The sequence below is a fragment of the Pezoporus occidentalis genome, unplaced genomic scaffold (assembly GCF_034315485.1).
Source record: "Pezoporus occidentalis ecotype Australia unplaced genomic scaffold, CSIRO_AGI_Poc_V1 ctg287, whole genome shotgun sequence".
NCBI lineage: Eukaryota > Metazoa > Chordata > Aves > Psittaciformes > Psittacidae > Pezoporus > Pezoporus occidentalis.
In genome coordinates, this window is record NW_026914796.1 from 353,215 (window position 1) to 371,361 (window position 18,147).

At 37.9% G+C, this 18,147-nt stretch overlaps 1 protein-coding gene across 2 annotated transcripts in view; it reads right to left on the bottom strand.

Moving 5' to 3' along the window:
• Nucleotides 1–18,147, bottom strand: part of ITFG1 (integrin alpha FG-GAP repeat containing 1) — an 83,880-nt gene that overhangs the window by 46,928 nt on the left and 18,805 nt on the right. For both annotated transcript variants that reach the window (XM_062626046.1, XM_062626045.1), the window contains exons 7-9: nt 18,035–18,096; nt 15,164–15,248; nt 1,032–1,126 (exon numbers count right to left, since the gene is read on the bottom strand). In XM_062626046.1, coding sequence (XP_062482030.1) covers nt 1,032–1,126; nt 15,164–15,248; nt 18,035–18,096 — 242 coding nt within the window. The remainder of the gene's footprint in view (nt 1–1,031; nt 1,127–15,163; nt 15,249–18,034; nt 18,097–18,147) is intronic.

Consider the following 18,147-nt stretch of genomic DNA (forward strand, 5'->3'; position numbering starts at 1 on the left):
CTGTGAATGCTCCATCCCTGGTGGTGTTTAAGGCCAAATTGGACAGAGCCTTGGGTGACATGGTTTATTGAGTGTGAGGTGTCCGTGCCCATGGCAGGGGGGTGAAACTAGATGACCTTAAGGTCCTTTCCAACCCTAACTATTCTATGATTCTACTGTATGATTCTAAGTACACTATAGTGGGTTTTGCTGTCAACTATAAGCATGTACTTTATAGGACACCCTGGCCTTTACATTCACACTGCTAAACATGAATTTAGAAAAAATAATTTTTCAGGCATCAAACAAATATTAAGTTATCATAAACTGTAACTTTATTATAAAGCAGGGAACTATAAATACTTAAAACAGATTAAGACACACTTTAAAATAAGTGAATATATAGTAATCTATTACATGAATTATGACCATGTCTCTCAAAACAAGTAGTGTTTGTGAGCGAAGCTGAAGTAGTTAAATAGAAACCTAGCCCTGAAGATACACAGCCTAAACACTAGCCTCCACATACTGTTTGGAAATTTACTTACTTACTAAGAATCAAAGACACAGTAGCAAAAAGGTGTAAGAGGTGTGAGCTGGTTCAACTTGATATATGTGGATGCACATATATATATTTATATAAATATATATATATATATATATATATATTTTTACTATAAAATAACTCCCTACCTGGAACTAGGTAAGATTATTTGAATTAATTAGATCTGTTTCGAACTCTTAACACAAACCTTGATTTCCATCTCAGGTTAGGGCAGTTAAGATGCTTTGGATGCAGTGTTTTACAATCAAGAAGTGACTCACTGAAACATCTGGAATTTTCTTGAGTAGAATTATCCATTATATAGAATTCTAGGTATGCAACATCTTCCACCAAACTCAGGGGTTTTTTTGGTAGGTAACAAGTAAATAAACGAAAGTCTTATATGCAATGATTACAAGTGAGGAAGTCTTATTCTGCTTTCCTGTTTCACCTTATTTCATAAAGAACAGTATTTTCCTTTGTCTTTGCAATTTCAAACTCACAATACCTGATCCATTCCTAGCTTAGTTAAGTAGATGGCACTTTTTTGACATGTTGTATCTTCACAGACTGGTAATAAATGTTCACTTTGTCCGTCTCCATCTGTGAGAGAAAAAAAAAACAAAACAAAAACCAAAATCACACACGACTGTCAGCTTTGTATTTGCAGAATCAGAAATCCTGTTTCCCTGTTTGCAAGAAATCATCAGCTATGAATAATACATTGATTTTTAAAATGTGAAAAATGACATGAGAGAAACAAGACCTATTTAAAGTCCTTAACTTGATAATCTAATTCTGGTATTTTATTTGAAATTTTCTCAATTGATGTATTTTCATCTTGACCCATAAACATTTTATTTCCGATGATAATGTGATATACTTAGAAGACTGCTTAGTAATTTACTTAATCCCTGTGTTTAGTTGGGAAGAAAATGACCTTTAATATACATGCATCATCGCAAGTCCACCATACAAACGTATTTAATATTCTGAACTACTTTTAAATTCTTGTGCTAAGGTAAGAATACATTAATCTATAACATAAATAACAACACTGGAAAGTTGACTAACACAATGGCTAATAAACTCCAGCCTTACAGAATTAGGCAAATCTGAGAAATTTACAGGTTCTCAAAAATGTTCTTCAAGCACTTTTAATCCACATTATTTCCAAAACCTTTAATAGAATGATGACCTTTTGTCATGGTTTAAACCCAGTCAGACAACTTGTTCACTCACTCCCAGTGAGTGGTGCCGGGTTAGGGTTAGGGTTAGGACAACAATCGAGGCCCACCCCCCCCCCCCCCGGGCTCCCCCCTTCCCCGCTCCTGGATCAAAAGGGTGCAACTCCTATGGGTTGCGACAAGAACAGTCCAGCAACCAATGTACAACACAAATCACCACTGCTACTACCAACGACAACAATGATAAGAGAAAATAACAAGGGAAGAGAATACGATACCACCAGCCAAGAAACGAGTCCCACCCGGAAGCCCATGTCCTTCCAGGTAACTCCCAGTTACCCCCTCACCCCAGGCATGACGTGCTGTGGTATGGAATACCTCCTTGGCTAGCCCGGGTCAGGCGCCCCATCTGCTTCCTCACAGCTTCCCCTCCTCCCTGGCAGAGCATGAGCCTCACAAAGTCCTTGGTCAGTGTAAACATCACTTAGCAACAACCAAAAACATCGGTTTCACCAACACTGTTCCCAGGCTGGAAGTCAAAACACAGCACTGCACCAGCTACCACGAAGGAGAAACATGACTGCCACTGCTGAACCCAGGACACCTTTCCATGTTTAAACAAGCAAAGTCTATTTGCACCTAGAATTCTGGCACACAGAGCAAATAATGCTGGGGTGCGTGTGTGTGTGTGTGAATTCACTGCTCAATTCCTACTCCATGAGAGATCCCTATGTTCTCTTTCTGGCCTCACAGCCCTGCCTAGCATAGTCAGAAATACAGCACCTTCCTACACAGAGAGAGGCCACCACAAGTTATCTTGTATGGCCTGAGAAGGAAGATGATAGTAGCTTAATGGAAGCAGCCAAAAAGCAGCAGCTAGAATTCCTGCATTAATGACTACTGCTGCAAGTCCTTGACTACTGCAACCAAACTTGACTCACTGAAGAGATGATACGCCCCAACTCAGGGGAAGCTCAAGTAATCTGCTTTTCCAGGCTATGAAATCAAAGGTCATACTGTAATAAGAATTAATCTTTATAAATTGTTCCTTAACCCATACAGTTCTAAGGAGCTTGTATTAATATTTTAATAGGACACAGTTCCCCCTGTTCCCCTAACCGGAATGGACCTAGAGGTCCATTTATCTAACTTTTATTACACACTCCTGCTTTCAGTTGAAACAAATTTTTAAGATAAGAGAAAAATCTGTTGGAAATTTACAGCACAATTTTAAGGAAAATAAATAAATAAAAATTTGTCAAGAAAAAGATGAGAAGTCTAAGGGTTCTTAAGCTCACCGAGATCCCTCCAAAAGTTTTTCAGATAGAGATATCCATCTTATGAATACTGAACTGGTGTTTTCTTGTTTAGTTATATATTGTATTACAGAAAAGTAGCAATAAAGAAAAGGAAACCCCAACATTCTTCATCTCTATCATACTATCACCTCATATTTCTTCTCTAGTTTTTATTCCTAATGCACATCTTTTGATGGACAGATCAATCTTTTACTGTTGAGATTATCTGATTAAAATCAGTTTTCTGAAGAAAAATCAGAGATTGTCAAAATTGTTAACCCACATTTTATAAGTCAAATGCAGCAGTTACCATTTCTTACAAAAATAAGGATAAACCCCACCTGGAACATTGGCTAAAACTGTAGAATAATTTATTTAAATTAAAATCTTGCATCAACCTTTGTTCAAAAAAGCCCATGAAAACCCTCCCACAAAACCAGCACTACACACAAACCTAAAGCAGAATCTTTTTCACTATCCGTTACAACCTGAAACTGTTCTCATCTGTGATAAGTAGAAGCACGATTTTTCCTGTATTTCTGAAGATTTTTCAAGGGCAATATCTAAAACCAACAAATTGATATAGTGGCTTTTTCAGTTTTGAAAGAAAAGTATTTATTCCTAATACTTATGCAGTTCCAGCCTTGGAAGAATCTGAAATACAAACTTTTGTCACAACTCTACTGATCTTGAAGACCACACATAAAAACCTCAACAGCTGCTCACAGAAGAGCTCAATCTCGCTAACAGACTTAGTTTACTAATGCTAACTCTTGTCATTATGCTTGGTTTCAATTTCAATTTAAACAAATACCCTTCAATTTTAAACTCTAATCTTGAATTTAAATTCCTCCACAAAGGAGGAAGAAAACAGAAATCAAAAAGGAGTACCATTAGCCATTTGCTCTACTGCAATTAGGTATCCATAGATGGCAACACATGCATTGGTCACAGTGGCTGGATGAACCCATCAGACCAGCTGAAATAAGCTGCACTAGTTTCAGATGTAAAAACACCTTGCACAACATGGCTCTCATAATGTATTTCAGCCTAGGTTTACCTAAAAAATCTGTTTCTGGAGATTCTCTGCAGTCTTCATTCAGCTCCCAGAGTCTACTTTCCATTACTATACACATTTTAAAAAGTCTCAGTCCAAACTGCCATAAATCCCAAGGTTATCCTTACTTGCTATTTCTAGGTAATTTCTAGCAGTAGCTGTGGCTAACTAAACATACCCTAGACTCCAAGTGTCCTTTGCCACTACCAACTGACTGAAAGCATGTTTAACATGCAAATAAAATCTCAACTGTTAAATAAAATCTTAACCATTAGCTAATCTGTTCTCAACACACGATTCCAGCTTAATTAGTAATAATAAAGAACTACATGGTTAATAAAGATCAAATTTTACAGGCAGTCGAAAAGGCTAGAAAAAGAACAGTCCCACATACTCATCAACTGCAAATCTGTACTTCTGTCAAAACACGCAGGGACAAAATTAGCAGTCTTACGCTATAGAGGAATCATGTGAGAATCACAGAATCATAGAATAGTTAGGGTTGGAAAGGACCTTAAGACCATCTAGTTCCAATCCCCCTGCCATGGGGGGGGGCAGAATAAACCGTCTCACCCAAGGCTCTGTTCAACCTGGCCTTGAACACCGCCAGGGATGGAGCATTCACAACCTCCTTGGGCAACCCATTCCAGTGCCTCATCACCCTTACAGGAAAGAATTTCTTCCTTATATCCAATCTAAACTTCCCCTGTTTAAGTTTTAACCCGTTACCCCCTTGGCCTGTCATTGCAGTCCCTAATGAAGAGTCCCTCCCCAGCATCCTTATAAGCCTCCTTCAGATACTGGAAGGTTGCTCTGAGGTCTCCACGCAGTCTTCTCCAGGCTGAACAGCCCCAACTTTCTTAGCCTATCTTCACACGGGAGGTGCTCCAGTCCCCTGATCATTCTCGCGGCCCTCCTCTGGACTTGTTCCAACAGTTCCATGTCCTTTTTATGTTAAGGACACCAGAACTGCACATGAATGATTCCTTACAACTGCCTGTTCACTGTATTATTAAGGCAAGCCAGGGATACTCTGTTCTTCCCAACATTTTGCCTCTGTCTGCAAAGCAATCTAATCCAGAACAAGAGTAACCCAAAAGACATAGATTGTGCAGCTCACTAGGAGCACACCTCATATAGAGAAATTGTATGAGAAAAATGACTCACAGCTGAAGCTTTAACATTGACTGTGAATGTTCAAACTTGGAAAAAAGCATTAGCTCAAACATTTTCAATCAATTCTGAAAGTTGTTTGAGTGGGAGAAAGCACAAGAAAACTTTTAAAATCAGATAAAGAACAACATGATGCTATGAAAAAGTGTTATATGTTCAAAATGCAATGCTAATGTACCATAGCATAAGCACATGTTTTATAGTCAATGTACAAATATGAAACTGTATGTTGGTGGTTATCAAGAGATTCATTGCCCCCCAGGTCTTGGCATCTCACTGAACTGCTAATCTACACATAGAAGTTGTGCTGTCTGCTAATGCATAATGGTGGTACTAGATTTTGTCTAGTTTCAGCTTGGATGGCTAAGATATTGCTGTAGCAGGTAAATTAGCTTTTAGCCTTTCAATCTGAACCAACTGATTATCATCTCACAGTGGCATAGACCTTTTGGGATGGCTCCATTCTGTCTGACAGCTGACTTATCACCTACATCTACCCATAATTAAAAAGAAACACGCATAATATAGCTAGGCTGAATAGGCAATTAGGCAGCAGGTCCTACAGTAGAGGAAAGACAAAACATAACCCACCACTCCCAAATGGACTTTTGAAGAGACTGCTAGTGAATTATGAAGTTCTTTCACACTTTAAGAAAAAGTTGCATACATAGTGGACTCCTTCCCAAACCAAGATGTATCAGAGCCAAGATCTTAAAAAAACACGCACATGATTTACTTAGCAGGAGTAAACACAGGCAAAACCTATTCAATTCAGATGTTCAAATTCCTTCAAAAACAGAAAAAGGTGTCAGAAAAGCGGTATTTTGCAACCAGTTCAAGGGTTATTACATTTGTTGCACACACTTGTACAATGCACTTTCCAACATGGGAAGTGGGAATGAAAAAACAGAACCTGGGGAAATGGCAAGAACCACAATCACTCAATTCAAAATTGTTTTGTAATACAGCAAGATAAAGATGTAGTTAGGAAGAACAAAAAAGCTTTTGGTGGGCGTATGATCCAAATCTTTTTACTTTAAATAGCTATGTAGTTCTGCTGCAGTGTAATCGCATTTAAAAACAAAAATGGAATCAACATTTTTTTGGACTGATTATTACAACTCATTACAGTTGTGTTAAAGAAAAACAAATTGCTTTCGGGACGATAGAAATAAGCTAACTATGCAAGCTAAGACAGTGAGAACAGTCTAGCTTTTGTAATTCTGAGTCTGACGCTACATAAAAGCAAGACCCTTCATATACCACAAAGTCCTCATGCCTAGAGAACCGACTGTTCTCTCTTGAGAATACAGATTCTAGACAAGCTGCAGTCCCTGTATTGGTACAGATCTTCTGCTGGTGCAGTTTCCCCAGTTCCCTTCAAAAAGATGAGGAAAAAAGTGTTCTCATCATAGTGTTGTAAAAGCCAAGTTTTTCTCTGCTGCTTGTTTAAAGTCGAAATACGCATAAGGCATCTCTTGTTTGATACAATATGTCCTAATGAATATTTATATGCTTTTTATTTCACCATATGTATAACTTGCTCACATTTCTCTCTCATGGCTTTGCCCAGTTCTCATTCTCCTTCCTCATGAGCCTTTCATTTAAAGTTCTAATGAACAGTAGGAAAACAAGGAGGAAAAAGCCCTGTTATGGTAGTGCTCAAAACAATACCCTTCTGAGGCAGACAAGAAGACTACAACCAGTATGCCTGAGTTTGGTACTCAAACAAAATAAAGGTTTGTTTGATTATCTTATCTTCTAAAGTAATAAAATTATTAGAATTCCTTTGTCACACTCTGCCTGTAGGTGCTCAACAAGATGGTCATGACAATTATAATAAATTACTAAGATAATTATGCATTATTAAAGGAATCAGTGTTAGCTGCTTTTAGAAAACGTGAATCACAGCTTCAAAAAAACAGATGCAAAGAGCTTTTTCAGATGATTCAAAGTTCTGTGGACATTAAAGAAACCCTTCTAGTACTCTCCTTTACACTCAATTCTGACTTTGCCTGTATCCTTCCAAAGAACTCCTATTCACACCTCCACTGCAAGAAAAGCTTTTAAACAAAGTGCACCAGCAAACTGCACAGAGACCTCCATGTGGCATCTGATCCAACAGGAAGGTCTTCTATCTTAAATGGGAAGACTGCATCAAATACATTAACCAGAATCCAAAACAAAATTAAATACAGAACAAGAACCCCCCTGCACACTAAGCAAGGAGTAGCACTGACATTCCTCTTGGAGTTAGTGCTGGAAACTATTAATTCCAACTATCTCATATTGCTAGTACAGAAACTACAAAGCCTGACTGTACAGCTTGGAACTAGCTACTGCTACACATATAGAAAGTTCATATGGCATTAAGCTTTCACATGCTAACAAAGGAAGGGGATAACACTAATAACAGAAAGCCACCTCTGTGGCTAAACATTGGGTTGGGAGTTTTTGTTATATTAGTCATGCACATTTTCTAAGAAAAATTCAGTCATAGAATCATAGAATGGTTTGGGTTGGAAAGGACCTTAAGTTCATCTAGTTCCAAACCCCTGCCATAGGCAGGGAAGTCATGAGGAGATTAAGCTATTCAACAAAGAATGGATAAGCAGGTGGCATATGCACCACTCCTAATTTTAGTACCAGAAAGAAAGCAAAGTAATTCTTAATGTACTAGCCCCTTTGACAAAAATTAACATTAAAAGACATCAACTATTTTATATCTTTTTTCCTTCCCCCAGGAGATGTTAGCTTTTGTCAGCAACATATGAAAGAACTTGGCAAAATATGGAAAGCAGATTTCCCCACAGAAATAGACACAGCTTTGGAACTACATTCAAAACTAAGCAGATAGAAATACCTCACTACACCCAAGCCGTACTAAATACCTGGAGAGAAAGAAGTAACAGAATTAGTGTTTATATTTTGGAAGGATTCAAGAACACACCTAAGATTACTTAGGAGTACTGAGTAACACATCATCTAAGGCTGCAACTACAGCCACTGTCAGCCCACACAGCACTCTCGGTTAACAGAGAGACTCAGCAGCACCTAAGAAAACAAATGGTGAGTAAAAGATAAAGAACTCAGGTAAAAATGGCTAAATGCTACCCTCAGAAAGAGCTCTGTTGTTTTTATTCATGAGGACAATGTCAACAGTATGATCAAGACTGATTTAAAAAAGCTACTTTTATTCTCTTTATATACAGACTGCACCATTTTTTTTTGCCTAAACTAAGCAAAATTAATGACTGACTAATCAACCTTCTACATTCTTAGATCAGGTGTTATAGAGGATGATTTATCAATCTCCACTATTGAACTGAACCAATCATACTCGAATGGAAGTTATAACATCAATTTCCTATAAAAATTAATTAATGGACTGGATAGACTGCACAATATTCTGTGCTAGGTGCTTAAAGGCATAGTTCATTAATCTTCAAAGTAAAAAGAAAATAGCAGGTTTGTGTGTCCAAAATACGGTTCACGTTGTTCTTGTTACTAAAAAAATTGGTCATTTTAAGAGCATCCCACTGAAATCCTTAAATTTTTTAACAAATACAAAATTTCCCACTGTTTCAAGTGACAACTATTAGAACTCTATAATTGGAATTATTCATCAGGATTCTATCCAACATTTATGATTTCCTCTAAAGACAGTACAAAGCAGATCTTATAAAAAGCCTCTGCTAGCATACTGATAACAACAATGGAGGATTAATCATTTTTGCTATAGCAACCACTGCGCTGCAATTACCATAGTGACATGAGAAGAACAGAAAAAGTAATGAAGAGCTCTAACTGTTTGGAGCAATGTGTCAGCCAAATAAGTGCAGAATTCTCTACTGCCTGACTCTGCTCACCTTAATTAACTGAAATGCCATTTGTAATAACTGTACCATAGAGCATGTCTTATTTGTTTTTAAAAGGACAATACAAATATGTCAATTGTTCCCTGTCCTTTCATCAGGTAATGTGCAAATCATTACTATCATGTAACAGAGGGGAGTGATACTTATTTTAGAAGTTCCAATTTAGAAAAAGTCTAAGTCTAGTATTTATTATCATAAATCTATTTATATATACACCTACTTTTGCATATTTTTCCATTAAAATACACACACACACATACACAGAAATGTACTAGACCTCACAGATACAGCTGTACACAACTCACAGAGCTATATACAACTCACAGAGCTGTATACAAGCATACAATTGCATTTCTTCATGAGAAAAGAAAAATTATTCCAGTACTTCAGCAAGACTTGGTGCTAAGATTACTCTAACATCTGTGATAGTTTTTCATGAGTCACCTAATGTCTGTTTTTTCCAAGTCCACTTATCTAAATAATTTTTACTTGATAGCTAGTTCAACCTGCTTAGTTTAAGAAAGAAAACCTTGCCCCAAATTAGTTAGTTGCTTTTGGAGGCTCTCAGTCAGGATCTTATTCAAATCTGCCCCCTTCTTTCAAACAACAGGTAAATACTTAAGGCTGGAAATGGTACTTCAAATAAAACTTTCGGAATCAGGAAATAATGCTCGACAAAGTCACCTTTTGAAACAATACATGGTTTGCTGAGATGTAGGTGAGATCAATAAATCAGAATCTTGTACTGCAGAAATATACCAGTGTACAAAAAGGTGGGTGTAAATGAGAAGGCAGCAGCACAGGTGGCAAAATGCTCAAGCTCATATCAGGACCTGACATCATTCCAGAGTCTAATATGCACAAGGTTTACTAAATGAGAAGTCACAGAGAGTGGAAGCACAGAGAAATATGAAATACTTTGAGACCTATAGCAAATGGCAAGGCTGGCACATCAGCAATTAGGTAAGGAAAATTCAAGGAAGGAGAAGAAAACAGAGGCAGGCAGCACAGAAGTACGAATGTAGCAGGCTTGCAACTGTATATTGAGCTTGTTTCTAGTCACAACAGCTGTATTCCAGAGCCAGCAGTGAAGGTGCTTGCAGCATCCACAAAGCAGTGTGAGTGGATTCTGTATGCTCTGCTTAGTACTTCACATAGTTCACCAAAAGTTACTTAAGTAAAAGGTGGCACAACCTTCTAATGCCTCTCATTTTACATTTTCATTGTGGTATTTTGATGGGTTGTGCAATACAACATCTTTCAGGGTCCATTACAAATAGCCAAGCAGCAAACAATCATACCTTGACTTATTTTGACTTACGGCAATCATTATTTCATCATGTTTGAAATGGAAAACTGAAAAAAGATGTTCAAGTCTGACAAACTATCTCTAGCAAGGCATTTTCTTTAACTTCAGCTCACTACAAGCAGAATCTAGACGCTAAATACTTACTTTCTGAAGTACCTAAACATATGCAGAAATAGCACAGTGGGTAAAAGCAGTTACTCTGATAGCATTATTAACATGAGCAGAACTCAAGATCCTCCTTTGCATTGAAATTCTTTTTCCTCCTACCATGCATTATATAGTCACTTTAACACATTACTATTTAACTGTTGTTAGGGTTTTTTTGATGGTGGTGGGATGTTATTTAACTTCCTTCAAATTCCATTTCATTAAGAACATGGCACTTAGAATTACATCCCTTCATTACTCATACATATTGTTTTAGTACCATGTTTACTTTAATAGTCGCTAAAAGTTTGTTCCATAAGAAAACAATTTTTTTTTGTCCTGATTACTTTAAATTAATGCTGGGAAGATGAAAATAAAATAAAATTGATGCACTACTCTATTTCCTACCCACTGTTAAAGGAAATAATAAAGTCATGATAGTGTTCAATAAATTTGAAAACAAGTATTTCTGTAGTTGTCAGAATAAAACTGTTTCTCTATCAACGCACACACCTACATGTATAACAATCTTTTAACTTGCGTAGGAAAATCAATGGGCCGAAAGGCCATTAAAAATTAAATTCCCCATCCTTTACCCCGGATGAACCTGAGTGATCTGGAATGTAGCTTAAGATGAGAGTGTGCATGCAGCTGTTCAGGAAGTGGAAGCAAGACCCTCATACTGCAAGGTGGTCTCTCAGAGATGAAATGGCTGGGATCTTTCTGAACAACCAGTTCCGAAAACTCAGTTTCTGAAAACCAGCATCCCCTCCCACAGATGATACTGGTGGTTCTTTGCCTCTCCATCTGCTTTGTCATATATGCTGTCCCTCTACATTTATTTTTCAAATTCAAATGAAAAAAAGACGCTTATAAAAAGTGGAAGCAAGGACAGGTGGCCTGGGAAGAGTACAGGGATGTTATCCGGGAAGCTAGGGACCAGGTTAGGAAAGCTAAGGCTCAGTTAGAATTAAACTTAGCTAGAGGTATTAAAGATAACAGGAAGGGATTCTACAGGTACATAGCAAATAAAAAACAGACTAGGGAGAATGTAGGCCCCCTCAGGAAGCTCTCGGGAGAACTAGCTACACAGGATTTGGAGAAGGCTGAGGTTCTGAAGGACGTCTTTGCCTCGGTCTTCACTGGCTAAGGCTCTGACCGCAGCACCCAAATCTTGGAAGGCAGATACAGGGACGGTGAGAATGAAGACCTTGCGCCCACTGTAGGAGAGGAGCTGGTTCAAGACCATCTTAAAAATCTGAATGCGCACAAGTCCGTAGGACCTGATGAAATCCATCCACGGGCCCTGAAGGAGCTGGAGAATGAAGTTGCAAAGCCGCTGGCCATCATATTTGAGAAATCATGGCAGTCTGGTGAAGTTCCCAACGACTGGAAAAAGGGAAACATAACCCCCATTTTCAAGAAGGGGAAAATGGATGACCCGGGGAATTACAGACCAGTCAGTCTCACCTCTGTGCCTGGCAAAATCTTGGAGCAGATTCTCCTGGATGGCATGCTAAGGCACATGAAAATCAACAAGGTGCTTGGTAACAGCCAGCATGGCTTCACGAAGGGGAAATCCTGCCTGACCAATTTGATGGCCTTCTATGATGGGGCTACAGAACTGATGGACAGGGGTAGAGCAATTGATGTCATCTACCTGGACTTGTGTAAGGCATTCAACACTGTCCCACACAACATCCTTGTCTCTAAATTGGAGAGACATCGATTTGATAGGTGGACCACTCAGTGGATAAAGAGCTGGCTGGATGGCTGCACACAAAGAGTTGTGGTCAATGGCTCAATGTCTGGCTGGAGACCAGTAACAAGTGGTGTCCCTCAGGGACCGGTGTTGGGACCGGTCTTGTTTAATATCTTCACTGCTGACATGGACAGTTGGATTGAGTGTGCCCTCAGCAACTTTGCCAATGACACCAAGCTGTGTGGTTCGGTTGATACCCTGGAGGGAAGGAATGGCATCCAGAGGGACCTTGAAACACTTGTAAGGTGGACTCATGCCAACCTTATGAAGTTTAACCATGACAAGTGCAAGGTCCTACACCTGGGCCAGAGCAATCCCAGGCACAGCTACAGGCTGGGCCGAGAAGAGATTCAGAGCAGCCCTGCGGAGAAGGACTTGGGGGTGCTGGTTGATGAGAAAATGAACATGAGCTGGCAGTGCGTGCTTGCAGCCCGGAAAGCCAACCATATCCTGGACTGCATCAAAAGGAGCGTGACCAGCAGGTCGAAGGAGGTGATCCTGCCCCTTTACTCTGCTCTTGGGAGACCTCACCTGGAGTATTGTGCGCAGTTCTGGTGTCCTCAACACAAAAAGGACATGGAACTGCTAGAACAAGTCCAGAGAAGGACCACAAGGATGATTAGGGGACTGGAGCACCTCCCATACGAAGATAGGCTGAGAAGGTTGGGGCTGTTCAGCCTGGAGAAGAGAAGGCTGCGTGGAGACCTCATAGCAGCCTTCCAGTATGTGAAGGGGGCCTATACGGATGCTGGGGAGGGACTCTTCATTAGGAACTTTAGTGACAGGACAAGGCGTAACGGGTTAAAACTTAAACTGGGGGAGTTTATATTGGATATAAGGAAGAAGTTCTTTCCTGTAAGGGTGATAAGGCACTGGAATGGGTTGCCCAGGGAGGTTGTGAGTGCTCCATCCCTGGCAGTGTTCAACGCCAGGTTGGACAAAGCCTTGGGTGGCATGGTTTAGTGTGAGGTGTCCCTGCCCGTGGCAGGGGGACTGGAACTAGATGATCTTAAGGTCCTTTCCAACCCTAACGATTCTATGATTCTCTTTGCATGCATTTGTTAAGTCCTTGCATGCCTCCCGTTGTATTCAACCTTACTAGAAAGATTGCTCCATAACTGCCTCACATTAGTGCTTTGCCTATTAATTTGATTGTAATTAGCAGAGCAGAGTATTAAACAATTGGTGATGGAAGTCCAAAACAGCAGACCCCCACAGCTAAAGTAGCTATACCAGCCACTGTCTTTCACAACCTTAGCTGTACCAAATCCACACGGTGCCCCACACTGCATTCCATTTATTCACATTTTCAAAATTTTAACTTTTATATTTGAACAGTTTGACTTCTCTTCTCAAAGATATCCCAGCGTTTATTAAAAACCCATTAATTGTCATAAATTTCTAAAATTATGATATGTCATTCAGGTTCATTAGCTACCTAACAGAGATAAAATTAGCATACATGAAGACTGCTTTCCACATTGCCCTTGTTAAAACAAAATAAATCTAAAAGAACCTTTCTACTTAGCACCTATTAAGACACATTATTCAGAACATCAGCTTGGAAAATGGTTACCAAAACCCCAACACATTAACACTTTTTTTTCTATAAACTGCAAAACCCGTATCATCAGAGATTATATACACAAGTGGTTATATCTATAGATCAGCAGTAAAAGGTTCTAGAAAATGTGTTAAACATTTCACAGAAGAACGTAAAGTTCAGCTTCTACTTTACTTCAGTTACAATAGATCTGTAAACCTATTCATAGTTCATAGATGAGGATGTAAGGATAATTACCTACCCAGCAGAGGTGCCTTCTAGTTACGTGTCAGTAAATTGCTTTGCTAGAACTCTTAAGAATACTTCTAAATGGCAGCATAGGCAAGAAAAACAGCCTCTGGGCCTAATACAGGCTCTGTCTTTTGATTTAAAACACTGTAATTTTCTTTAAAACAGATTTTAAACCAACAAGTTTACCACTTGACAACAGTCAAAGACAGGCTTAGTCTCACAATTAAAAAGTGTATTAAAAAATTAAGTTACTATATTTATACAATAAATTATTTACATTCAATACTGTTAGCAGAATTGGGCCTGTAGCACTCTTCCTTGGGTTGCAAAATTTTATTTTAGTGCACAGGGAAGGTTTTTTTGACTACAAACACAAAATTTACAGTTCTCCATAACATGAGACACATTGATAAGCCATAACCAATTGAAAATGTACGTTCCAGTAGAAAAGTACAGGCTTCTGCTAATCCCTACAAAAATAGCTTTATAAAGAAATTCAGTTTTATTTCAGTCCAAAAGCCTTCCAGAATTTTCAATTAAAAGCATTGAGGTTTTATCATGTTTCAGCCATATTTACAAGTAGTTTTTAATTAATTTACATTTTGGCTCTATTAGTTTGTACAACTGAAGAATTTATGAATATTTAATAACTTCTGAACAAGATTACGGGGAAAAAATAGTAACTAAATACATCTGATAAAAGTAACTTTGGCGTTGTACCATGGTTCAAAGCAGCAGTCCTTATGTGCGGTACTCAAAAGTAGATATATGTGATGCAGAATGTACTGGGATAGTAAAGTTGAACTAAGTTTCATTTATTAATAATTATTCCCAGATATTTCAAGATTTACAGACAAACAGATACAACACCTCAAAGTAAAACAAAAACCCAAACCCCAAAAAAACAAAAAAACCCAAACCCAAACCCAGCAAACCTTTTAGAGCTAAATATCTTTATTTGCTCTTTCATTTACAGTATTTAACCAAAACATGCAAAAGAAACATTCAGGATAGTTTAGAAGAACAAAACTCACCAAAATCTGCAAACACGGACTGTCCAACAACTTTCACACCACTAGGCATTTTCTGAATTTTTTCAGCTTTAGAGAAGTTCCCATCCTATCAAATAGGACAAAGATGAAAGAAAAACTGCAGACTAAGGGATAAAATTTGACTTTTGAAGCAAAAGGCAATAAAAAAGTGCTGAAGCAGATAAAGTGACATCTCAGCTATGGAAAACAATGTGCTATTTGAAACTTGGGACTGAGTTTCTGCATTTCTAATCCTTCATGGTATTTTATGGAAATCCAGTAATAGTAATATTCAGATACTAATTGTCCATATATTTTGCCGTATTATGCAGAACAGATTGGATTATTTCAGCAACACAATCTAAATCGTAACTGATTGTACATACTAATGCGCATTTATGCATATTGACGTGATTTTATAGATATATGCACACAAAAAACCCAAACCTGCACACCTGTTAAAAGTAACTTCTGATCCTTCTAATTAGGAAATAACTTGATTTTACATTAGGTCTGGTTTAGGTCTTATTTTATATTTCTATTATTAAAACCTAGGTCTGCAGAGAACAATATTCCAATACTTCATCACAATGACAAAATAGGAGTGTTGGCTAGATGCTTGTTTATCACAGAACTGTATCACAACTGAAAGAAAACCATTTAAAATGTTAAGTTTTCATAGCCATTTGAGATGATGTAAGGCCCACTTTTCTAGTCATTGCAATAAGCTCATATCAAGTTCTCTGCACACAGGCATACACGAAGCCATTGAGAAAATGACAGTTTTGTGGATTTTGTGTAATTATCCATATTGTTTATTGATGGCATACTCCATCTGCAGACTGTAGTGCTGCTGAAGATGCAACTCTGGAAACTGTTAGTACATGAATGTTTGACTATTTATCTTTACCTTGACATATGATTTACAATGACTCTGATGAGGAGGGGGAGAGGAGAAGATGCAAATCATCTCCAAACAGAAAAGATGACCACACCCTGTGCTCAGTTGGCCAGAAAAGCATATATCATACAGGCAAATATTTTTCAGTTCATTTTATGGTGCATCAGTACAATGAAATACACTGCCTATGTTTGTAGAGCCATTTAACAGCTTTTAATGGATTAATTCATATATTTTAAGATTGATATATATGTACATGTTTTATACGTATGACATGTTTACTGTGTTGACTGATTCCATAAAATAAAATTCCTTCTTTCTCAAGACAGGAAAATCTATGCACGCAAAATTTATCACGTAGGATAATATTTACAATACATGAAATTGGAAAATCCAAAAAAAAAAAGAAAATTTTGAAAAAAAACTCACCTACAGGAGACAGGTCAAAAGTTTGTGTAATCACTAACATTTAATTTCTTAAGAAAGCGTAAGGTGTCCCTGCCCATCCCTGGTTGGAACTAGATGATCTTTAGGTCCTTTCCAACCCTAATGATTCTATGATTCTAAGAAAGGAATTAATCAAAATAAAAAACTATTCATATTTTAAGTCTATATAAAAGCTAGAAATAGAGAATTCATGACCCACTGCTGTAAAAGAAAAAAAAATGTGTCTAGTACAGCTTTCTGTGGATGGATTTTTAGCAAAGAATGGCCATGTTCCCAAGTCAGCAAGTGCCTACATGGAGCTCGACATGAACCAAGGATGAAGGAGGACGTGGTTAAAGAAGCAAAAGTAACAGTGCAAGCAAGGTAAGAAGAAACTGGACTGTGCTATCCACAAAACAGTGGACTGATAGCAAATTTTAAACGTTAAGTTCTCATACGCTTATTTGATTAATTGTTACTAGTTGCTGTGTGCTGCAAGAATATGTATCCAATTATAATACAGCAAGCTATTGTAAGCAGATGCAGAGAACAGTATAAAAAGGATTGATGCTCGATAATAAATGGCTTTTGTCTGATCACATTGATGTCTGACTGAGTCCATATTTTTTCTGTGGCAGCTTTCACTACTTTTCATTACTTTTGCCTCTCGTTTTTTTTTCCTCCTTTCCTCCACTTCAGCAGTTCTGTTGTCTGCTCTACAGTGACTCGCTGCCGTATAATGGATAAATTTTCAGGCAAATAAAGCCTAAAAACCTAATTCCTTAACTAATAAGAAACATGTGAAACACCTCCTGTTACAACAAACAAGTAAACTTTCAACATACACATGCTAAGATTATTAATTATAGTCCTTTTGGATAACAGATTTCATGTAAAGCATACATTTCGTTTCAAATCAACTGATTTCATTAACTGTTAATATCAATGAGGTTTTTCACTAATCCCTGCCCGAATCAAGCAATACAAAAGCAGAATCTCCATAAATAAATAAAAACAACCCACTGACCTATTGCTCCCCAACCCTGAACTGCATTTGTGGTGTTTGGTTAATGTAGAACTCAGGATTTTCTCAACTTTGACTTGCATACATACTGTAACAGAAGAGAGATTTTGAACTTCCTTCCCACAAAATCTTATCCAAGACATGAAGTCATAGCTCTAAGAAAGCTTAAAAGAAATCAGCTCTTCGAGCCAGTAAGTATAAAGAAATCTGATCAGCTGTTTCTTCATAAATTACCACGCTAAGTATCAGTAACCTAGAAGAGCTGATGACACAGCAGAAGTGCAGCTAAGGTGAATGAAGGCAGTCTGATTGAATTACTTAAGTCATGTTAAAAAAATCTGCAGAGGAGCTTATGCGGAGAAAAACATCTCCAGTGATATTCTGGAGTCTAAATGAAATAGTGCAGTTAGTGCCTCAACATCAGTTCCACTCATTCCTGAAACAATAAATATCAGATAACTTTTTTCTTTTTTTTTTTAAGCTTCTCTGTATTTTAGTAGAATGATTGAGTTTTCACTCTTACCTTATTTACCCATGTCTCAAACTGAATGTTTTCTGAATTTGGTAATGTAGTAAGGAACAAATCTGCAAGGAAAAAGGCAAGAGAAATAAAATATTTAACATTAGACTACACAC